The sequence below is a fragment of the Vanellus vanellus genome (genome assembly GCF_965231255.1).
Source record: "Vanellus vanellus genome assembly, chromosome: 3".
In the NCBI taxonomy this organism is placed as follows: Eukaryota; Metazoa; Chordata; class Aves; order Charadriiformes; family Charadriidae; genus Vanellus; species Vanellus vanellus.
Window position 1 is genome coordinate 6786307 of NC_138907.1, and position 25069 is coordinate 6811375.

The window sequence follows — 25069 nt, forward strand, 5'->3', positions numbered from 1 at the left end:
TGAATATCATGAATAGTAGTGAAACCATTTTATCTTCATTAGCCTCGCAGCATTCCCATTGCTCCTACAAAACTGAAATTACAATTACATTAAGCAAACCAGCCTGTCAGTTAGATAGTACCCTACTGTTCAACTGGGAGTGATGTCCTCCAGCTTGGAGTTAAGAGTTAGATTGCAAATCTCATAACTCAGTTTGTTTTATAGTCATTCTCCTACATTAGAACCCACTCCTTGTTCAAATCTTGTGTAGGTCTACATTTAGGTGTGGAAAACAGGTAAGACAGATAAAGTTCTCCATGTTGATTGCCTCTTATTCTGTCTCCCTCATGTGCTGTAGAAAGAGGCTGGCCTAGATTGTGGAAGTACCTCCTGGCCTCATACAGTCAGTCTGTTGTCTGGGAAGGGGTCTTCAGTCTGTTTTTTCCAGAGCTGTGACCCCAAATCACGCAAGTCATTATTCCCTCCAGGAGCTCGTGCAGGTCAGGCTAGCAGACCCTGAGCTCAAGCTGTGATCTGGGCTCACAGAGCAGGACCTGGTCTTGTGGGAGGTGTCCCTGCCTATGGCAGGGGGGTTGGAACTTAAACCATTCTGTGACACCCTTCATAGTGCCTTTTGGAGTGACAGCACTGAGCGCAGTGCTCGGCATTTAGCTACCAATCCTTTGCTAGACTGACAGACAGCTGGCCATGACTCCTCTGTTGCAGGGTCTCCATCATGAGAGAACTGAAGTCTCTCCTAAGATGCCATGGTGATACTGGAACAGCTGCTGCCAGGCAGTGCTTGGGTCAAGGCAGGAGAGCAGGCAGCTGCAGTGCTGGTTGTGAAGGGAGTTTAGACATCAGCATGTTACGTAGCCCATCCAGAGAGAGGGAGATTTGAAGTGTTGGTACAATCAGTGCAAAAAAGATCTATGGTAATATCTATGTAAGATCGTGTTTTTATACATTGGGCTGATGGGAATCTTTTTGCATCTGAAAGGGGTTGAGGAAAAAAAGTACATGGTTTTTATTTTGCTACACATCTTGTTGTTCTTAATTTTCATCTCACTTCTTACTCTTACATCAACACAGTATTTTCAATCTGGTTAGCTTATTTCCAGATAAGTCTATGCAGTTTAAGCTAGCACATTTCACTTACCAGCAGTATAAAAGCGTGCTTTGCTTCATTCCTGGGTTCTCTGATTGAAATCGTACATTATTAGGAAATTGAAGTGGCTTTTGTTGTTACCATTGTAGAAGTGGAAGCACAGACTATTGAGGAGCTAAAACAACAGAAGTCTTTTGTTAAGCTTCAGAAGAAGCACTACAAGGAAATGAAGGACCTTGTAAAGAGGCACCACAAGAAAACCACTGACCTTATCAAAGAGCACACTGCAAAGTATAATGAAATCCAAAATGACTACCTGCGACGAAGAGCAGGTTTAGAAAAAACAGCAAAAAGAGACAGTAAGAAAAGGTATGTTGAATGTAGCTTCCTTGGTATTGGAGATCTTTACTCAAGTCTTCTTTTATAGCAGACAACTAATATGGAGGTGACATTAGAGGACAGAAAAAAATCAAAAGCAGTGAGGTAAAATGAAGTCAGGGCCTTTGATACAGAAATCATCAGAAAACACCCTCTCCGTGATGTGCTGCTTCTCTGCTAGAAGCCAGATAAGTTGTTCACCATGTTCTACCTCTTTCCCTGTAAATGAGGGCACACTTTATCTGGGGACTTTCCCTAGACCGCTGGTATGGGTAGGTGACTCAGCTGCATGGGCAACAGCAGCCAGTGCTTAGATAGTGAGCTTGATAACAGACTATGAGAGGGGGGCATCCCCTGCATACTGGGACAGTTCAGGAACCAGTCGGCAGCGTGAAAAAAGTCAAACCTATCTGGATAAAGTGTATTGCTTTCCTACTGAGGTCAACTGCAGCACGTTTTATCAGAGCACCCCATCTTCTCCCATGCTGACCTCCTTCAGGAGAAGTAGTGTCAGTTCCCTGGAAACTTCTGTCCCACGCTTAGTAATATAACTTTATAACGTAGCTCCTTTCCCAAGTAAGGAGAAGTTTTTGCAGCCAGCACACATGGTCATCCTGCCCATATTAAGCAATTGGTTTACTCTGGGCCACCACAGTGTGCTGTCTGGTGGTGGAAGAGACCCAAGTGTCAAAACAGGAACAAAATTTAGTCCTCTTTAATGGTATTTACGGGTAAAATGGATAGTCTGAATTTGGGGATGAGGAGCATTGTCTCCAAATCGGAGCCCTGGGAAAAATTCATGCTACAGTAGAAGGCATCAGATGTACAGTTAGGTTAAAGGAACACCTGAAAGTTATTAACGTCTGACTACTGTTATAATTATGATTGATCCAGGCCACTTGGGGATCTCTTAATGATCTCTTGGCTTTGCCTCTGCATGCACACCCCTTCTGTGCTGTCTCTTTCTAAATCTTGCATTTCCCTATCTTTTTGTGTGTGCTGATATAATTTTTATATTACTTGTTTAGGTAATAATAAAAAAGGAGAGTTGTATTTATCATTATCAGTTTGAAAGGCAAAGACTGTTATCACTCATTAATCTGTCCACAATTATTGTCTTGTTCATATGGTAAGGAACTGTATCTTAATAAAGACCAATTCTTAACTCCTGGCAAATCATATACACACATAGGTACAATCAGTGTCTGAGACTGTCACAACTGAATGATGATCAGGTAAGGGTACCCTCCTAAAATTGTATTTCTCCTGTTAGTACAGCATTCTCATTTTAACGTAGTTTATTTTTTTAAAGTAACTAGATGAACGCAACAGTCCTTTAACTTTTACATAAAATGGATATAGCTGCAGTTCTTAAATATGAAGACATTGAACAAACATTTAAAAAAAAAATTCTTGATAGTTTTTGGTAGGAGATCATCAGAGAAAAGGGCTGCAGGCATGCTCTGGCTGCTGACCTTGTTGATAGTACCTCTCGTTGTAAGTGACTGGGACTGAGGCCATAACTTGTCCCTAGGAAGGAGCTTATTCATTGATGCCTGCCTGATGACAGAATGTCTTTGGGCTTAATAAGAGCTTAACACTTATAATATAGCTATGTTCAGCTGGCCTTAACTGTTGCCAGTTTCCAGGCTTCCGGTTCTACACTTGAGCTTAACAAAGTGCCTTAATGACTGGTTGTCAACTGCACACGCGGTGTTATTTTATCCACTGTATTTTCCATCATCAATGCATGCGACAGATAGTGGCTGACAAAACAAAAGTCATGTTTCTTTTCTCTAGCATATTCTATTCAAATTTAAGCAGAAAAACAAACTGAATAAATAAAATGACTCATTTATCTTTGAGTAAAAAGGATTTTGTTTTTTTTATTTCATTATGATCTGACCATAAATCATTCATGATATCAGGCAACAAAACCCTGCAGTCTATTATGTGGAGCTGTCACAGTGATTTCAGAGATGTGGAGTTTTATGTGCAGATACAGAGAAATCTGAAGGTTAAAAAATCTGAGGTTGAATTTTAAAAAGGCAGGAATATATTTTTAGGGATTCTCAAACTGGCAAGTACATATCTCAAATAGAAGACTTCTAACAGAATACTGCATCCCAAGGAAAAAAGTGATTTTTATCATTTTAAATTATTACTGAAGCTGTTTGCCTGTAACTGCAAAGTATAAATCACTACTTCATCAGGAGCCCCTGTATCAGATTGCCATACAAATGTGTTGTCCCTAGCCAGAAGCAATCCATGTTTCATGCCTTTGTCTAAAATTGGACCAAGATTCAGTAAAGCCATTGTCTATAGGAAGTTTGAAGTATTTATTTATACACATGTACAGGTGTTTTGCTGGCATTGTTCTGAAGTTTCCCTGATGAACACGTCCATTAAAACATAGTCTTAATACTTTAGCCAGCATTTAGAAATAGGCCTTGTTTCTTTTTTCCCCAAAATACAAGAGAAATGTCAGCTTTAAAATGCGTAGTGTAATGGCATAATATGCTGACTTGAATATTCATTAATGCTGTGTTCTAGCTCTGCATTTAAATTATCCTCACCTATCACACTGACACCACTTAACCTCTTAGCAGAATATTCAAATACAATAAAAATACAAGAAATAAAAAGAGGCTACCTTGGTTCGTATCCTCAGACTGGTGAAAGCAGCTTCACGTTATTTCAGTTGAAGTTACTCTAATTGACAGCAGCTGCAAGCTTGAATCTGGGAGCAAAAAGAGAGGCAAGAGTGTAGCAAGTTCTCTGTGTTGTAATCTTTGCAAATTTCTGAGTAACAAACTCTTTTTCTCACATTGTCGGCCCTCTCTGTCCAAGGTTTTCCTGTTTCATCCATCTCATGCACTGTTCCTGAGGTTTCCCAGGCAACTGACTTAACACCTGAGTACAGCAGTAAACACAGCAGCACAGCAGGGACACAGCATTTGTATTTTTTTTTAATGGTTTTCTTTGGCTTGGTTTGCTACTGGCCTGAGAATGATACTGCTTTTGCTGCTTATTTTTTCATTGAGCACTTCAGTGTTGTCATGTCATGTCTCCTTTCACAGTTAGACCTATCCTTCCTTCTTTCTTAAGGAAAAAAAACCCAACCAAAACAACAAACCGACTGTTCCTTAGTATTGCTTTTTAGCAATATAGTTATATTTTTCTTTTGCTCCTACGTGCTGCCTTTCTGAGGTTTACTCCCTACTAGGGTGTTAACTTTCCTCCTAAAGTCGGCAGTCCATAGAGCACTTCCCTCTGTGTGTGCTGTGCATGGCATTTCCTGAAGGGGGGAGAAAATACCAAATAAAGGGATGTTCCTAAGCATTTTAAGGATTTTATAAATGCAGATGTAGAGTTATGCTCTTAAAATTATTGCTAAGCGTATGCAAGAATGACTTGGATTTCAAAATACTTAGCATTCACTATTTCTGCTAAGGATTGTACAGCTTTGAAGTTCAAGTTACATGTCTGGAGGTGGATAAACAAGTTCCATGGGCATTTGTTTATGGGAAGTCCTGGCAGTAGCATTTATAGCTCATTTATATTAAGTCCAGTTCACACCACCACAATGGGTTAGTAAAATGAGGTTTAAAAGAAATAGCTGTCCCATTTAATAAACTGTCAACGCTATTTTTTTTCCTAAAAGGTGAAATTATTGGACTAACTAGAGCTAAAATCATCTTCTGGCCCCATACGTGGTGCTGAGAAGTTTCTTAATGAGCTACATATAACCAGCTGCCTTAAAAACAAAGTTTAAATATGGGTAGAGTGTTCATGCCTACTGACTTAAACCTCGGTGGTATGCGTGCATCTTTGCAGGTCTGAAACGAGCAGCCCAGACCACGGTTCTTCAACTATTGAACAGGAATTAGCTGCGCTCGACTCTGAAATGACCCAGAAGCTAGTCGAGCTGAAGGAGAAGCAACAACAGCAGCTGCTAAATCTCCGACAGGAGCAGTATTACAGTGAAAAGTACCAGAAACGAGAGCACATTAAGCTGGTACGTTTGTTATGTCGTCTGCTTTTCTTTAGCGATCTCAGGGGGAGTAATGAAAACAGCATGACATTATAATTAAGTGGGGCTTCCTCTTACTTGGAGTCCGTTTCAGAGCTTGATTTCCCCGTGGTCTGCTGCAACTTCAAGGGGTTGTTGTGTCACTTTGTCGCTAACGCTTCTAACAACCTGGAAGGCTTTGGATGGAAGGCAGAAAGGCAACAGGATTAATACTACTGCGAACGCAGGGAGTCCTTACCTCTAGTTATAGAAGTCTCAGTTTACTGCAGCTTTTGGATGATGCTCCCATTTTGTTCTGCCACTTTTTAAAATATACTACGCTTAAGGATGCAGCATGAGTTGGAAAATAAATTGAAGCACCATGAAAATAAATAAATGAAAATAGAGTCAAACGTGCCTCAGGGCACAGAGTTGTGCCAAACAGTGTTCCTGTGGCAGATGAATGCTTTAAGGGGAAGCAGGACATAATCTGTATGTGGTGAAGAAATCCTTTGCATCCATCAGCCCAAGCCAGCTCGTGTTTTTACAGCTGGAGTTTGGCTGACAACTACAGCAGGATCATAGGTTCTCTGAGCTGAAATAGAGGAGCTTGGGCAGATGGAAGCTGATGCTGATGGATATTCTCAGGCAGAAAAGAACATTTTAAAGGGTGTTATAGGAGTGCAAACTGTTTCTCAACTCCAGACAATCCTCTCATAATACTTTCTATTATAAGATGTTTTGCCTCATTACTGTTGGGTGATTTGTCTCCTGTGCCCTGCCGCGCAAAAAGAGCAGGTCAGAGGGGCGATATGTGTGGATATCACTCAGCGAGGCCTTTTCACAAATTCCTTCCCATGGATCATAGCACAGAGCTGCGGTTCCCCAGTGGTGCCCTGTTTATCACCAGTTGTACGTGAGTCACAGCTGCTCCAGTGAGGGTGCATGGACGGGTAACCTGTGCCTCAGGGAGAGAGTCCACATTCAAGTAACTGTTGTTGTCTCCATCACAGAGATTTTAATTTTTATAAAAAACGAACCATTTTGGACCCACGTAATTGGGCTTATATTGTAAGCTAATTTATTTCTCATTTCCAAATGGGAAATGGCATTTCTCAAAGCAAAGTTACATTTCACCATTGTCCAGTTAGGAAGTGTCTGGATAAATTCATTTTTTAGCACAGAACCTTCAGACGGTTTCCCCTCTGAGCTGTGCAGGAGTTAATATTTCAATTAAAATCTCCTTGCAGCTGAGAGATTCTTTCTGACGTCTTTCTTTTAGAGGAGATACTGTCGGTATCTTTCTTCTTTTATCTAAGGAATGAAAAGCTGGGTCAGACTAGCTAGGCATTATTACAGATTCTCTGGTTCATCATCCAGAGAGGATTATTTTACAGAGTCAGACTTAAACTAGAGGGGGTGATCAAACCAAACTGGTCCCGTTTCCCACTTTAATTCACCGTTCATTGAACTTGCACACAAGCCCTGTCCGTGTGTCCTCTCCCGTCAGCATCACCACCACCAGCATGCTTTTTGTGAGCAGTTTCAGCATGGATGAGGTTGGACCCAGCGCTGCACAGCAGATTTCAAACCAACGACTTGGATTTTTTGAATCCACAATTCTGTGATCAAAATGTAGGCTATGCTTATCTATACTTAGCTTTCTTAGCTATCATGAGTGAATTTTCAGTATCTACCTGACCACCCTGAAATCCAAGCTGCTCCATGTAATAATGCTCAATGCAAGAGGAATGTTTTCAGTACTTGCAGAAAACCTTGAGTATTCAGTTTGTAATTTATGTTGCATAAATTCAGTTTGTTACCATTTATGAATTATCCCAGGCATTTTAATAGTTGAATCTGCAACATATATTTTAGATTTACATCTGATATTCTGCAACTATATGACCTTGATGTACAAAGTAGTAGTTTCTGTGTAAGTTGGACATATGCAAATCTAGCTGGACTCCACAAGTTAAGAATGCATTTACACTGACAAGAATGTTTACTGGCTTTTGTTCCTTGGTAATTAATCAGGGAATGGTATAACACTTTTGTGTCTGCTGCAGACTTTTGAGGAAACTTAGATGCATGTATGAAGTTTAGCTGAAAATATGTATTTTTGTTTCTTGGGATTTTTTTTTTTTTTTAGCTTATTCAGAAGTTGACAGATGTAGCAGAGGAGTGTCAGAACAGCCAGCTAAAGAAACTGAAAGAAACATGTGAAAAGTAAGGTGCTATTCCCCTTATAATCGATCACTACTCTTTGTGGGTTTTGTTTATATGCGTTTTGAACTTGCCTTTATTTTTTATGCTTTAGAGAAAAGAAAGAATTAAAGAAAAAAATGGACAAGAAGAGGCAGGAGAAGATCACAGAAGCAAAGTCCAAGGATAAAAATCAAATGGAAGAGTAAGTATATCCCTGGATCCATATCCTTATGTGATATGAGGAGACACAAGATTTTTCACAACTGGAAAATCAAAGAAACACAACGCAGCTTTTAGTCGGACTGTAATACCTGACCAGAGCAGTGGAGTCCGTCTTACTTCTGCTGATACTAATTTAATTTCCTGGGACTAATCTAATCTCCTGTTCTGCGAGCATTGAGAGTCTGGGTCAGCTGCAAAGGTGCTGATGTCTGGTAAGGGGACATGCCTATGAGTGGCACGATGGAGTGATTCACCAAGATGTTAATCCAGACGCTCTTCCTCTAAGTATAAATAGACTTAGCAGCTTCAGTTCCTGCAGGGTTTGATTTCACCTTAACTTAGATTTTTATTTGTGAGTTATCTTTTCTTCTTAACTCTGTTAAAGCTGCTCTCCAGAAGAAATAGCAGTGACACACTGGAAGGTTTGCTCTACTTCTGCGCTAAACTCCCCTCAGATGTTGTGCTACTGATTCTTCTCCAGTGACATGCAGTGTGCAGTCACTTTGGGTGGAAGAGGGAAGAAAGCTGAGCTCTGAGGGTGCAGTTTCTGTGAGCAGGGACAGGAATATTAATTTCATTTATGCACCACCAGACAGTACAAACTGTAGTTGTGCAAGCTGATTATATTCTTCCCAAGGGCACAGTATCTAGGTTTGTTTGTCCTCCTTCATTTGTTTTGGCAAGCAGCTCAGAAAGAAAATGGAGCATTTTATTCTTGCACTGTTTGCTGAGATATTCTTTTTACCAATCTTTACTTTAGTAACATTTAAGGACAGTTAAAAATACAGGAGGAACAAAAAAAAAAAAAAAAAAAAAGGAGGAAAAAACCCCAGAATATCTGAGTTTTACCAAGTAACAAAGACACAACTATGTTAGTTTTTCTACAGGTAAAAAGGTTTATACAGGTTTTGGAGCCTCTCAGCGTAGAATCTGTGTATTTGGTAACACTGAAAGAAGGTCACGCACAAAATGAACTGCATAAGATGATTTAAGAATCTATATTATAAAATTGTAATAAACATCCTAGAAAAAAATAACAAAATAAGAATAATTGATTATGAAAAAAAGGAGAAATACTTAATGTGGTTAGAGCTGGTCAGAGGGTATGGATGTCATAGTGGAAAAAAGTAGTTAGTCATTACGAAAATGTTATAGCAGTAAAAATCAATTGCAATAGGAAATTATTTGCTGAGAGGTTAATGAGACACCAGTGAGAAAGGCTCAGCAACAGACAAGTAGAAATTCTTTTTTGTTTTCCTTTTCTGTTTTTTCTTATTTTCCCAAGGGCTTTCCTTGGCCAGGCTTTTCAAAGGGTCCTTGGGAAAGGTGAGATGGGAACTACAGGGGAAACTCAGCTTTCCTCTGGCAAGTGGCAGAGTTTTTCCTCATTCTCACAGTAGAACGGAGAGTAGTGAGACCTTCTGGTGGATCCCATTCGAGTCATCCAGGCCAGGCTGTTGTTTGTTTAAAGCTTTTACTCAAATTTGGGAAAGAATATTATACAGAGATAATACATTGTATTAGTTGTTACTTAATTTTTCTAATTCCTACATGCACCCAGGGGTAGTGTAACTATCTAAAACCAGGAGATTTTAGTGCCATAGATAGAAACTCCTGTAATTAGGTTTTAGAGTACTGTCCTGAATCTGGTCAACTCAGGTATCCACAAATTGTTATTTTATGTGCATTTGTCCCTTTGAGGGAAATCATCTTCAGCCTTTGATCAAAGCTTATCTAATAACTGTCTCGCCGAGTCCCTTAAAGTTCAAGCATTTCCTCCGAGTTCAGCTTCATGTGGTTTACCAAGCAAAGCTGGGGACTGAAGTCGAGCCTGCCCTGCTCTTTGTGGTAACTTTGCCATTGTCTCTGAGCTATCTGCTCGCTGACAGAGACTAGTTCTCTACTATATAATGTGCCACAATGTGGCAGTGTGCCTCTACTGATGATCGTGTGCTCTCCCAGACTGACAGTTGGGCCTTAAGGAACACCACCTCGCTTTGAAGACGTGTCAGTACTCTACGGGAAAAGCCTGTTGTGAAAGAGCGGGGGGGTTGTTGGCGTAGGTCATGGGGAAGTCTGAGCCCTTCATACACTACAGGTGCAGCCTGTTACAAAAGGCGCATTCAGGAACTGGATAGAAGTTAAATAGGCAGATCCATACATTCAAAACTTGGCCTTACTTGTTTTGTAAGGAGTCGGGGGATATTAAAATATATTGATGTGATCTTATTGACTACAATAACTTGTTGATTGCTTCTCCCCAGAGAGAAAACTGAAATGATTCGATCCTATATCCAGGAGGTGGTGCAGTACATAAAACGGGTATGTCAGACCATATGTTTATTTTTCGTTTTAGGGGGTAAAATGTCAACTTTCGTATTTTAGGTCATATTAAACTGCAGATTGTAAGCTTCGGTATAAAGATTTTGCAAGTGCCGATTTTTAACTTCACATTCTAGTTAAAGGAAAACTGGAATTTCAGACAGATCTTGATTAGCTGTTAGTCAGTGTTTGGGGGATGCTAAGAGGAGAAGATTTTAGTACAGTTATGATTTCACCTTTGAATATCTTGTGTTTATTCATGGAAAGTGTACCTTTTTTTTTTTTAATTGGGTTGCTGTCTCAGGAATGCAAAGATTGCATAAGGACTTCTGAAAGTCAATAAACATTTAATTGCAGAGTATATTTTAACCTTAATTACATTTGTACAGTTACTGAAATGCAAAAAACATTCTGTGAACCCTCTAAATAGAAGTCAAAGAATTTCATTACAGGTGTTAGCTTTTCTGAAGCTACAGGTGGTTTACACTGGGCTGAAAGTATGCGCTACAGTGTTTTGATGTGTGGAATCACAATGAAACATACGCCTCTCTTGAATTTTCTCTTAATTTCAGTGCAGAAATAGTTCAGTTCAAAAGTTGGCCCATTTTTGCTCACAGAGGCCTTGATTCAGGAAGCAACCTAAAGAGTTAGCAAATTAAGTATGCTTAATTCCTGTTGGAGTCAGACACATGTCTGGGTGCTTTATTAAATGAGGCCCAAAATTTATCAACATGTTCACCTAGGACTCTAGGGTGCAAATCCTCTTCTTCGGGGAACAGAGTCCATCTTGCACAGCTCATACAATAAAAGCTAAAGCAAAATAATATGATTTTTAAAAATACATTATGCTTTTAATAGCATTAGAAGTCTACAATAAATCCTTTAGACATTTCTGATTCTAAATCCCATATGTGAAATCTGAGATATATTGTCCACGTACAACTGTTAGAGTGGTTGTGCCCAGGGCTGCTTGTGACAATGGTGTGTAAGTTCATATTAGAATTTTTCATAGTGTTGATTATAACATTTTAATTTTGAAGGATGAAATATTTATTGGGGAAGAGATGGGAAAGTGAGGATGAGCAATATCTGAAAAAAAAAATTCTCTGATATTTTCTTACAGCTAGAAGATGCTCAGAGTAAAAGACAGGAAAAACTTGTAGAAAAACACAAGGAGATTCGTCAGCAAATACTGGATGAAAAGCCTAAGGTAAAGAGTTTTTGAACAATGTTATACTGCTAAAACATGTCCTTCAGGAAAGAAAGTGTTCTTACAGCAGGTAGGCTGATGTTTAAACATGAAAAAGTCCATTCATAGCATCATAGCCATTGTCTCTAGTATTCAGGATGAAAAAAAGTCAAGTAGCAGCCTACTATGGAGCCCCACTTCAAGTCCCGATGTCATATAATGGGTTTATTTTTTAGTACTCATTGTTAAAAATCTTTCAGTGTAAATGGTGCTTCTGACCAGCAGAGTGTGCCCTCCACTCTATTGTGCTTTAGCAGTACAAAACCAAAACACAGTTTACATTGAAAAGAAAAAGAGATATCTTTTTAGCATGCTTGCCGCAGATATTTGTGATAATTGATGAGGATATATTTTTTGTGGAAAACAGTGAGTGTTTTCATGATATAATTGCTTAATATTCTACATTGCTTGCTGGATTTCGTGCACTGCATCTACATGTAATATTCTGAAATACAGTTTTTCATCCTAAAGATTGCAGGCCGACTCTTGCTTCTAGTGAAGCTGGTGGTAGTTTTGACATTTACTTCAGTGGAGGAGGTTCAGAGTCCTCCACTTGCACATGGTTTTCCTGTAGGAAGACCTAGGTAACTATATAATCAGACTTCTGTACAGAGGGAGACTTGTTTTCAGCAGAGTTCATATCCAAGTATAATTCTTCACAGCCCATTGTGTCATGTCTGCTTTCATTTTTTCTGCACTTGCTCAAATGTGTGTTCTAGGCTTCACTTTTCATTTCATGTCTGTGTCCAGAGCCCTAAAGTTTCTGTGCTTGTATTGCAGCTTGAATTCTAGCATTGGGTGTCAGCTAATCAGTGTTGTCATGTCATTTCTGTGAATATCCAGAGAACAAATTAGGCTAAGCTCTGAATAGCTAGAAGTTTACAGTAGTTTGGAAAAATAAAGATGTTTGCATTTCTGATTTTCTACTCATCTGTTTAAAATCATGTTTATAAATTAGCTGGAACTTTAAGATATCCTGAGCATCTGGGTGTAAAGACTATACATAATATTATGTTTTATATTTGGTGCTGTAGAATCATGAGCTTCTCAGGCATGTGAACTAAAAAGACTGCAATTTAAATGCTGGAATTTTAAATTTTGAAGAATACTCAGCTAGTACTTATAACACTGGGTTTTCACAAATACTTGGGCACTTGATTACTTCTGTATCCTTTCTTCTTTTTTTTTTTTTTTTTTTTTTCAATGAGAAGTAGCATAAAACACTGAAAATTTGTCACTAAGGACTTGGGCTTCATTTTGAAAGATTGTGCTGGACCAGTAGTGTTAGACTATTCCATCAGCTGTCCACGTGCCAAGCGTTAGGTCATGGCACAGAGCAGCTCCAGACCCCGTCTCTCCCCCTGCATTTGGCCATCAGTTAAAGCGCTGCAGTAATCAGCCTTCCCCAGTCAGTGCTCTCAATTTCTCCTGAGGAAACCCTCTGCAGTAATGTGCCTCACAGGGCCTGGCTCCAGCATTTTTTTGCCTTTCCCACATGCTGAAATGGGCAGACTTTGCTGAATTTATGATGGTATGTGCCTCTTCCTGGCATGAGAGGATTTAGGCAAAACATAATTACTCGTTGTCCAAGTGGAGACCAGTGACGAGCAGCATTCCTCAGGGGTTGGTACTGGGGCCTGTACTGTTCAACATCTTTGTTGGAGACCTGGACAGTGGAGTCAAGTGCACCCTCAGGAAGTTTGCCAATGATACCAAGCTGTTTGGCGAGGTAGACACACTGGAGGGGAGGGATGCCATCCAGAGGGACCTGGACAGGCTGCAGAGGTGGGCCCAAGCCAACCTCATGCAGTTCAACAAGGCCAAGTGCAAGGTCTTACATCTGGGTTGGGGCAATCCTGAGCACAAATAGAGACTTGGCGGGGAATGGCTGGAGAGCAGCCCTGAGGAGAAGGACCTGGGGGTGCTGATTGATGAGAAGCTCAACATGAGCCAGCAGTGTGCGATCGCAGCCCAGAAGGCCAACCGTATCCTGGGCTGCATCAGAAGAAGTGTGGCCAGCAGGTCAAAGGAGGTGATTCTGCCCCTCTACTCCACTCTCGTGAGACCCCACCTGGAGTACTGCATCCAGCTCTGGAGTCCCCAACATAAGAAGGACATGGACCTGCTGGAGCATGTCCAGAGGAGAGCCACAAGGAGGATCCAAGGGCTGGAGCACCTCTCCTATGAGGAGAGGCTGAAAGAGTTGGGGCTGTTCAGCCTGGAGAAGAGAAGGCTCCGGGGAGATCTTATTGCGACCTTCCAGTACCTAAAGGGGGCCTACAGGAGAGCTGGGGAAGGACTTTTTACTAGGGCATGTACCGATAGGACAAGGGGGAATGGCTTTAAACTGGAAGAGGGCAGGTTCAGATTGAACATTAGGAAGAAGTTTTTCTCTTTGAGGGTGGTAAGGCACTGGAACAGGTTGCCCGGAGGGGTTGTTGAGGCCCCATCTGTGGAGGTGTTCAAGGCCAGGCTGGACATGGCCTTGGGCAACCTGGTCTAGTGGGAGATGTCCCTGCCTATGGCAGGGGGGTTGGAACTCAATGATCTTCAAGGTCCCTTCCAACCTAAACCATTCTATGATTCTGTGATTTTATTAAATCTCTTTCTATGTTTTACTTCATGGTCATATTTCATATCCATATTTGCTTCCTTAGCAACAGACAGGACATATGATATAAAACAGATCAAATGATTTCCCAGCTGAGAAGAACCAATGTATTTTGTGCAAACAGCAGCTATTCTAGGGGCAGCTTTTTTAGTAGTCTAGTCTCTCGTGCTTCAGTATTCAAACGTCCACTAAAATTTATGTTAGCTGTGTTAAAGCAGTTTTCTGGCAGTATCAACTCAACCACTAAACAAAGAGTTTAATATATTAAGAGGGAAAGAATTTTTAGTATTTTTACCAGCAATTCCTTTAGAGACAGATTTGCCATCATCAATCACTGTCATTTGGTTATTTATTACTGACTCACAGTTCGTTGTCTTATGACTTTGTGCACAGAGCTCTGTCATAGCCAGGAAGAATGTCTTTTCCCAAAGTGTTGCTGACAGAATGCCACACCAGTGAGATGGTTTGGTTTTGTTTTGTTTTTTTAAGTAAGAGTTTGCAGGTTCCTTTGTTGTGGTGTGTGTCGGTCACCAGAGGAAAATTTCCCTTAGAGTGCTGACATTTTAAACAACAGCTTTTAGAAACTGCACAAACTGGATGCAAATTAGTTCCCTGTATTGGAGGCAGAGTGCTTGGATATTGTTTAAAATATCATGTGTTTAGATGAAAGTACTTAACTCAGAACTGATTTACACCATTAAAATCTGCCTCTCCCTCATATATATCATTTCTTTTTAATGTTTGGATGAGAGACTGTTTTGTAGCTTTCATTTGAGGGTTGTTGTGTAACAAAAAGCTTTTTTCCTCATATAAGAGCTGGAGACTTTACTTCGTGAACTGATACTGTTAGGCAAAAGACTGCAAACAGTTCTTCAGCATCCTGTGGTCCTGCTGAAATCAGGGTAGGCATTGGCTTTAATGGGGCCCAAAATGTCATGCTGTATCTGTGTAAGTAATGAGGATGTCTCCATGACAAACTAATCTCTGATGCTGTAGAAACTGGAAATTGAGTATTATCATCAAGTCTGTGTGTGTGTATGGAAACAGGCCAGCCACTCCCACAAGCATGTTTGGAAAAGGAGACTGTCACCTAATTAAGAAGTCAAATACTGACTGACTCTAGGTCAAAAAATGTCTAACTTGCCATTTTAATGAAAGCACAGTGGAAACAAAGTTCAAATGCTCTCCCGACGCTTTTTCCTAACAGCATCATTACCTTGCAAGGCCATACATCTTTTTTTTTCCTCTTACTCCTGGTTTTTTACTTACATTATCTACTGGCAGCTTTATTATCAGCAGCAGCTTGTATTCTTTTCTCCCCTGTTCTAATTCTTTGTCTCCTTCTCTTAGTCATTGATACACATTAAGCTTGTCCTGTCCTTATCTTCTTCCCCTTGGGCATCTCTTCTGCGTGCTGTGGAGGCTGCTGTAGAAACACAGCTCCTTATACCGCGGTACTGAATTCTGTACATTAGAGCAGTGTGTGATTTTTAGATTCGCCACTACAGAGTGTGTCTGGCCATCGTTACCGAAGCACAGAGGTGTGCATCAAGGATGGGCATGGTCATTGTGTCTCAATTTCTTTGTCCTTGACAGCTTGTGCATCAAATTAAACATAAATTAAGTGCATTTCCTCCCCCCCACCCTTGCTTCCAATTTCATTGTAATTACAAAAATCAATACACGTGAGACATGACAAGGAATTAATTATTTTTCTGAGAATCGACTCAGTTTCGGTAAATAGACCCAAGCCTCCTCTAGTTGAAATCAATGAGGTTTTTGTTATTCATGCTCATGGGTCAGAGTTACACTTAAATCTCAGTATAATAGCGGAGACTCCTGTGCTCTGGCGGTCAGCTGCTGCTCCCAGCCAAGTTAACTGGACTCCTTTGGCTTTACTGGACCATATTCTTACAGCCCCAGCTGTCAAGGAAGATGTAACTCATGTGGTTCCTAATTTTGTAGCCCGTGTTCATGTTTCTGCTCGCACCTGCTCTACTGTTCACAACCCCGGCTTAGCCAAGGCCTGCCAGATGGTATGGGCTCCTGTAGAGATGTGGAAAATGGCCCTATTCAGGGTGAGGCTTTATCTGTGGGAAGAGGTACAACAGATCTACAGTGGCACTGTAAGATGTGCAAACATTCCTCTAAGCGTTGCATCTCTGTGGTCTTTCAAATGAATGGAGAGTATACAGCCTTAAGGTATAAAATTCCTTTTTCCCCTTGAAAAGTATAATGAAAACAATTTTTTAAGGTTATAAATCAGTTCTTGATAATGGAAAATAAAAGCATCTGATGCATTCTAACTCACTTTCAAAGAACACACGTTTATTATCTTGCAGTTTGACATGCATTATTACTTGTACCCAATAGAAGTTGACACTTCTACATCCAATCAATAATTAGTATTAGCACTGTACCTGAAAAATTTATAGGGACATAAAATGATGCATATTCAAGTTATAGAACAAATTAATGAGATGCTGATCTTACAGCAGTAAGCCTCTCATAACTCCAGAGTCATCTTTCCATTCCATAGGGCTGGAAAGGACCTCCAAGGTCTGTCTTCTCAGGGACAGCTGTTTTTACAAGTAATCACTTACCATGTAAGCTTATTAATGAAACAGTGCTGGACAATGACTCCTTCCTTCTGAGTGTTATTTAAATGAAGATATTTGAAAACCCAATGAATGGTTTCATAGATTTCTGATCGATGCTTTCTGATTTCTTAGAATATCCCAAAATACATGAACCTTTGTGAAGGTTACAGCTTGTCCTGTGTGCTTTAGGTAAAATTTGTGGTCATCTTCATGCAGATAATGTTGAGTTAAATGGAGCTGTTACTGACAATAGGGTCAGCAGAATCACTGCTGTAACTTTAGAAAGAAGTCAAATACAGTAAATGTATTTTACAGCACTGTTAAATTTGATTTCAGTTAACTTCAGAGCTCAGAGCCACTCTATTAGCTCATCTGGAAGAGAGCAGCTCCTAGGAACTTTGATGACTATTCCAGTGTTCTTTCAGCTCACTGCATAATTCACAATAACAATGCACTGTCCACCACAATCCCTTTTTTGTCCTGTACACCTCGGTAGGAAGCCAAACTGTCTTTTGGGCTAGCTGCACTTAATTCAAACCCTTCCAAATCCATTCCAGTTCAACCACCGGCAACTGTTCAAGAATTTCAGGGAAGGAGTTTGGAGGGAAAGGTTATTTTAGTTTACTGAGTTTCATGGGACTTTGCATTGCATGGATTTGGATTGAATGGGGGAAAGCTTGCCCTCCTAAAGTAGTATTCAGACTCATTGCAAAACACATGAAAAAAATGAGTTGATAGCCGCTGTAGTATTTGAAAAGTTCTCCTTTTATTTTCTCCCTGTTTAGGTAAAAATTATTTCTCCTGTTAGTTCATTTAATTTAAACATTTCCAAAGTTTAAGAAGAAATCTGTCTTGAATTTGTGGCGGCTAAGCTAAAATGACTTATGGCATTCTCTGCCAAAAAAGCAGAGAATTAAGAAGATTGAAATAATTTTCTGTTTGCTTCACTGTTCAGCTTTGCGTTTTGGTGCTTGTATATTCATCAGAGGGAATAATAAAATGCTTCTCTGCCTCATTAAATGGACAACAGCATGGAGAAATGAATGGAATTTTCTTAGCCTCAGTGAACAACGAATATTTAAAAGGAACATTTTAAAGAAAAAATCTAGACTGATATTTCCAGATCTTGCTGTGACTTGATCTGGCATTTTCCCACTTCTGGACCAGAGCTTGCGTTTAAATTGAAGGATGCGGTTTTCATGGACTATTTACTTGAGGATCTTGGCACTTTGCTCAGCACCTCTCAGCATCAAGTCCTAAGTGACAATCAGCCTAATTATCTAATAAGCTTTGAGTAGCTTAAGCCCTGATGTTTCTTTAAATGTTTTATTAGTGCAATTGCTAAGCAGTCCCCAGTTGCAAAGTATTTGGGGGAAGCTAGGGGGTTGTCTCTTAACACTGCAGAATGCACTTTCAGCCTGTAAATTGAGTAGTAAATAATCTCATTTCACTTGTTAAAATGAAATATGAACTTTATCCTATGCCATTATATGACCTTTATTATATGCCAATTTCATACCAGTAAAACTCCCTTAAGTTCTGTGAAGTGACTGGCTCATCACTAGGCCTGAGATTGAAAGACTTCAGTCCAAACAACAGAATGCTCAAAGGATTCTTTTCAATTAAGAACTTGCTTCCTTGCTTGTTTACATTTTTTGTTCACAAATACACATTTTTAATGATGGTTTATTTTTCCAGCAGAATAAATATCACAGTTTGAGAAAGGGCTATCAGGTCACAAAAGATACAGCTAACAATTTGAGGTGATATTTATTGTGTTAATTAAATATCTTCCGGTGTTGATCTTGCACATATACGTATATCTTGGGAACACTAACTTACAAATCAACAGCATCACGTTTCCAGTGTGAACATGCAAAATGCTCTTAAAATCTATTTTAATGAATTCAAATGTCACTTCCTTTAAATAAAAATGTCACAAACCCTTTGTAGGAAGAATGTAAACATAAATAAATATTTTAATGAACAGGACATGAAGGAAAATATGAGAAATTTAGGTTGGAGTTTATTGATAGAGGGTGATATTTTTCTCACATGGATACTGGAAAATCAGTACTGGAAATCTACTGGAAATCAGAAAAAATCCTGGTTTTGATCTGGAGCTGCAAAAAAAAAAACTAAAGGGAAAAGAAATTATCTGAAAGGGCAGACTTTCTTTCAGTTTGCACTAGCGTAAATCAAAATGAACATTATGAAGGTAGCAGAGTTGCTGGTGATTTAAACTGATATGAGTGAAGGAAAGAGTATGGTCCATAATGGAGATCATGTGGCAGACAGATTTGATTTGTGAAGGTTAGTGAGATTTTCCTGGGTAGCGTAATTTCAGAATCCAGCTACCATCTGTGGGGGGAAAAAAAAGGCACAAACTTGAGAGTTCCTTCTGAAAAAAAAAAAACCTCACTCACTTTTTTTTTCTAATTTGCACAAAGGAATCTCAGATAATCACATGGCTCATGTCTCATCCCACTGTGGTTAATTATTTACTTAGCCATCCTGATATGCGTAGGAAAGACAAAACCTAAAGCGGAGCTCAGACTGTCCTTTGTTCCCAGCTGTTCCCCATTGTTGTCCGACTTTGCATGGTACAGCCCAATACTAAGAGAGGTCCTCACCACTCAGAAACTGTCACTTGGCTGGAGAACAGCAAAGGTAACTCTGTATACCCAAATTCAGAGGCAGTGTCCCCCAGATTCTCTCTTTTCCTCGGTGGAAAGTACAGCTGCACCCAAAACAGTCCAGTCTTGGGACAATGCAGAGGTGCCTGTTCAAGAGACCGCTTTCGGAGAGGCATCCAGCTTTGCATCCACTAATGGCCACAGCAGCACAGGGCAGCATATGGCATCCATAGTGCTCCTCCAGGGCAAGCCACATGCCTTTAACACCCTTGTTGACTTCTGTAATATCATGGAGGTGTTGGATGGGAGGACAGATTAGCCCACCTGGGTATGAATAATAAGCAATAACTGTGTTGTTATTTACCCTTATGCAGATAAAAATATGCGTCTCTAATTCATAACTGACTGCTGCAATGATGATCTATCAAAATGACAGACCAGACTGTATTTTCTTGCAGTTGGATCTGTTGTTTCAGAACACCATCACCATGTGCAAACAAGCCCACTTGTTAAAAGCATTTATACAGTAACCGATTTTACTATAGTGCCCTGTTACTGGAATTCTCTTAGATGCTTAGTTTGATTTAAGAGACCATTTCAATTAAAGGGAGAAAAATGAAGTAATACATTGCCATTAAAATGATCAGCCGTGTAATCAACATCAAAAAGCAAAAATCTCTTTTTCTCCCTCTGCAATATAAATTACTAAAGCAGACCTAACTTCTGATTTTAACATTTTTGAATAGTTAATCCTTCTCAAAATGTGTGAACTTCCTATGCAGAGAAGAGCATGGTGTGTTTTACCGTAGATTGAAAACTGGGAAAAGGATGTGAAAAACTGATATATAGCTTCTTTCTGCAAAGTCAAGTTCAGCATGACAACATCCTAGAGAGAGCACGTTGTTTCTGCAGAAGATGCTTCTCTGTGTACTGCAGGTGGATGAGGATGACAAGAAAATATCAATGGGGAGTGAATAGCGTAACATTAAAAGGTCCCTTATCTGTTCTCTGTAACCTCTTAAAGCAGTTCCGTCTGCACTATCCTATTCTTTGCTCAGCTGTAGGGCACATCTGTGAGGGTTAAAGCAAAGTGCCAGGTGTCACTCAATAACCTGCGCCCCTGTGACCCACTCCTGCGCTCACTTTGGTTCCGCATTTATTGCTTTCCGCAGAAAAATTTTCCCGAAGCGTGCACAGGTGGCCAGCAAGCCGCGAGGTAGCAAGCATCCGTGAGCAAAAAGAGCACAAAACTAACTGGTGTGTTAACGTTATTATCTCTGAAGAAAAAACAACTGAAAATAACACAAAAATGTTTAAGAGGCCAGGGACTGCAAATGTTTTTTGTCAGGATGTTTAGCTTGGACTATGCAATATTTAAACCTAAAGAGAGAAGTCCCTGCTAATTGTGATTTTGCAAAGGCAAGTGCCTTGCATGCTAAATCTAAGTGAGCAGCAGGGCACCAGCAAGCTCTTGACTCTCCTTCACCTTTTCATGAGCTAGTATAGTACTCTATGAAAATACATTGGAAAACATAAGCTAAATTATGCATAGCCTGTGTTTGTATATATAGTATATATGAAAAGAATGGTAGCGTGCATGCACACGCTTCAAATATAGTGCTTTATATTATCTTTATCTTATACACATGTTCATCACTCTGAGTCAGATTGAACAAGAACTACCACAAAGGCAGAGTCACGTGCTCTTACACAACTGCATTCATCATTAAGCAACAGCAGCAACATATTTGTTAATTATCAGACTTTTAGTGCAACATGACAAATTACAAGAGATTCAGTTTGACACCGCTAATGGAAAAACGTTAAAAAAAAATATCAATGCTTAGTATGTAAACTCATTAGAGAGATGTTTTAAAATGCATGAAATGGGGAAAAAATATGTTCCTTAATGAACAGAGAAATAAAGTCACGGCAAAGATTGTAGTATATGCACAGCTTTGCATGCGCAAGTCATTTGTTAAGACGGTGCTTATGTCTTTGTGCAGAATCAGTCTGCAAAGCAGAGCTGCTCATTAAAATAATACTGCATTTCTGTAAATGAGGTACTAGTGCACATTGCAGTACATGGTAAGGATGTAGGTTGCTTTTATTAGTACACTCATGACAAGACGGTGCTGAGTTTATCTTATTTACAGTGAGACACTTCTGGATGATATAGTAGTAGAAAGGCTAACGGAAATAACAAAAGTAGTGCGAGAGTTTCAAAAGTATACATGGATTAAAAAGTAGATTTAGAATCATGAAGAAAATCCTAATTTGCGGGGGGTGGGGATGTGGTCTGTGTGTTTGTTTTTAGAAAGAAAAAAAAAATTCTGCAAAAAGAAAATGTTGTTGTGTTGAGGCATCTTTCCCAGCAGTTTAAGAGTACTGAGCTTGGTCGGGCAAGAAAATCCTGTACATCCAAAAGGGAGAGAAAGCGCACTCACATCCGTGGCGATAGGGAAACCAGCATCTCAACCACGTTTTAGCATGTACTTCCTGTGCTACGTGGGTGCAGCTTTCAAGGGTCTGGCAGCCCTCCTTAGTAGTAGAGTCGCTGGGAAAGATGTTCCCTGGAAAGATTACTTTTCATTAAATTTCTCCTGTGACTAATTTCCAACAAATCAGCATTTTCTGACAGCAGTTGCATATAATTGCAGTAGTTGCATAATATAGTAGTTGTGGGTGATGATAGTATAAAGCTTTCACGATGGTGATTCAGTAAGTTTCCTATTACTCAGCCGTTGTTTGGAAGGAAGTTCTTGCCAAGAAATTGTGGAGTGTGACTAAGCACATAAACTATAGCTATGTACCTGTAAATGATCTCTTTTATGGAGTCCTAGAGATCTATAAGCTTTTTGTGGAATAAGTGGATGTGTCTGGGAAAGGGAAGCCTAATCCAGACATGGTTAGATACGGACCCTGGCTCAAAGATGGTCAAGGTGAAGTTTTCAACTCTTGTAACATTACCTTTTTAGAATGGTGCATCCAGAGATCATTTGTAGGAAAATGTCATGAGGATGGTGAAAGTTCACAATTTTTAGTTTTTTTTTTTTTCCTCCCCTCTAAACAAAAAAAAAAAAAAGAAAGAAAAATTAGAGTTTTGATGTTCATCTGAGAAAAATTTCCTTTTCAAACCTACTGAATGTGGGACAGGAAATCTCAGTCTTGGTTCATTCTATTCACTTTGCAGCTCTCCAGGTTGGCCTCTGGTTTATAGAAATGAATGAAGACATTCACTAAAGAGAAAAGGGTTATCAGGCATACCATACCCTGATAATGGTAGGAGGGGTTCTCTCAGTCAGTTTTATTTTTCCTTTTGTCTGTTTCTCCACCTTCCCACTTCCTCAGTTTTACCCACTCTTCTACTTGTCCTTCTCTGTCTCGCACTGAGATTTTTTTCACAGTATGTCATTTCTTTCTAATACTCTTTACATAGACTTTCTTTACTTACATTTCTTATACTCCCTTATACTCCCTCTTCCTCTTTGCCATCACTTGCTGCTATTACATTGCAAGGAGTATCTACAAGTACTTGTAGGAAGAGTGTTTCTTTCAGATTAAAAGACATATTTGAAGAAGAAGCCTGAAGGGAAGAGATGTTAAAGAGCTGCCGTGATGTGGTCTGCATGTCTGTGAGCTTGACTGTGTATGTGGAACATGTTCCAAAGTCTTCCATCAGATGAAAGATATGATACACAAGTTCCAAAGATGTATGAAAAATCATTTATAAGCACCCCAAAACTGCTGTAATAGGAAGAATAATATTTAAAGTGAAAGCAATGAAAAAAAAACTCAACCAAAACTACAAGAAGAAAACAGAAAAAAATGTGATAGTGAGCCTAAAGAATTTAGATTCAAGATTGAGAACTAGCAAAAACTTCAGGGAGAAAATAAGAAATATAGATGGAAGGATCTTTACTGGCAAATGAAGTATAGATTCTTGGCTCATTCTTAATTATTTCAAATTTCATTTTATATCCAGTTCAACACAGTAAAAAATGCAACATCGACGTTGACCTCTCTGCTTAGAAGTCTGTGAGCTGTAAGGCCAGCGGGCTTTATCCTGACAAGCAGTTTAATGATTCCAAGTTTATGCAGCGTGCAACCCATATGTTGCTGCACCTTATGGCTACCGCTTGAGTTCTGACTGATGATGTTCCGCTGGTATAGTTACAGTTGCATGATGAGGAAATGGGCAATTATAGTCTTGCTTTGGAGATCAAGGCCAAGGATTAGATGTGGATTGCTTAGCACTTGTGATAATTGCTGTCCCTGACTTGGAGATTAGTGGCAGGTATTGTATGAAGAGAGGGGCTGCTGGAGCGTGCAGTGTGTAGGTGGGCTTGAGCAGCACAGGATTGATGACAACGGGGGGCTGGGCAGCGCTGCTCTCAGTGTTATGCATGTCAGACTCGTAAGAGAAATTACCAATAATTTGTCAGTTGTTCTGGATTCCCTGTTGTGTTCAGCCCACTTTGTCAAGTTTTGCATGCATTGTTGGACATTTCCCACGCTGGAGCAAATGCAAAGGAAACTATTAGGTAACAACAAACGTGTTTCCAGAACAAGAGTCTAAAGGACAGGTACATTCTGTTCAGCTGTGCAAGCCAGCAGTGTGGAAATAGATTTTTTGGTAAATAATGTATACCCCGCTTCAGAATGTGGGTCCCAATACATCCAGAAGTTGAGTTTTGCAAAATAGCATCATACGGTGCAGAGGGAAGTGATCTGCTTACATCCCTGCCCGTATCATTTCCCTCACTCTCCTCCTTTGGCCTCTTAAGTATTCCAGTTGTAGAGGAACAGTACTAGCCCCAGAGACACTGAGCTACTTAATCCATGTCAGAGTGGTCGGGCCTTTTTGGCAGTGCACAGAAGGTGATTGTGTCTTGTTAGGCAGAGCACAAACTGAATGTTCTGAACACAGAAGTATTGGTAAAAGGCTCATAGCATGGACTGCCCTCCGTTCCTCGTGAAGAGCCCGCATACCGTCCCCATTGCTGTGCTCTTGCTTGAAAGGGCCAAACAGGCACAAAGTTTTGAGGTTCAAGATTGAATTTCATTGAATACAAAATTAAAACCTTTTAGCTTATATTTTCAGCATGAATAAATCTAAACATTTTTATATCAAAATCCTTCCCTATATGGGATTTTTTTCACCTCTGGGACCCGATCAGTTATTTACTCGGTCCTATTCATTGCTCAAAGACAGTTTCCAGTAATGTTCTACATTTCCTTTGATTTCTTTCACTCTTTTCTTAAAGCGAAGGTGACTGCTGACAACCAATTATACACTAGTTTAGGTGAAACAAACACCCTTGATATATAAATCAAGGAAGCCTACTAAACCTTGCTTGACAACAGACACAGACCCCAATTAAGATGAGATAAAAAACAGGAAAGCTAATCTCTGTGATGGGGTAATATTACTTGCTTGCTGCTTTTGCAAAATACGCTCTGCAAATACATATCATAGAACAAACAAAATGCTTATAGTAATGTACAGATATCCTATAGCATAATACAGTAATCTTTTACAGTGCATCTGATAGCCAGTTGCACTGAGATTCACATCTTCAAAGCCCTGGGAACAAGGAGGCATTACTGTAACTGTAGGTAGCCTACACATAATTTAAATCTGTGTAAATTCTCCCCAAGCGATGCTCTGGTTGGAGCAGACTGTGTCCCGACCCCACTGTTCTGAGGTACCGAATGGGCCCATGGGTTTGTGATCTGAGAGT

The 25069-nt window shown here is 39.8% G+C and overlaps 1 protein-coding gene across 1 annotated transcript in view; it reads left to right on the forward strand.

Moving 5' to 3' along the window:
* Nucleotides 1-25069, forward strand: part of PLCB1 (phospholipase C beta 1) — a gene marked incomplete at its 5' end in the record, with an annotated part of 178892 nt that overhangs the window by 106807 nt on the left and 47016 nt on the right. Inside the window, 6 exons of the mRNA XM_082480225.1 lie at nt 1237-1456; nt 5303-5483; nt 7630-7706; nt 7798-7887; nt 10172-10229; nt 11353-11439. Of these exons, the coding sequence (XP_082336351.1) occupies nt 1237-1456; nt 5303-5483; nt 7630-7706; nt 7798-7887; nt 10172-10229; nt 11353-11439 (713 nt within the window). The remainder of the gene's footprint in view (nt 1-1236; nt 1457-5302; nt 5484-7629; nt 7707-7797; nt 7888-10171; nt 10230-11352; nt 11440-25069) is intronic.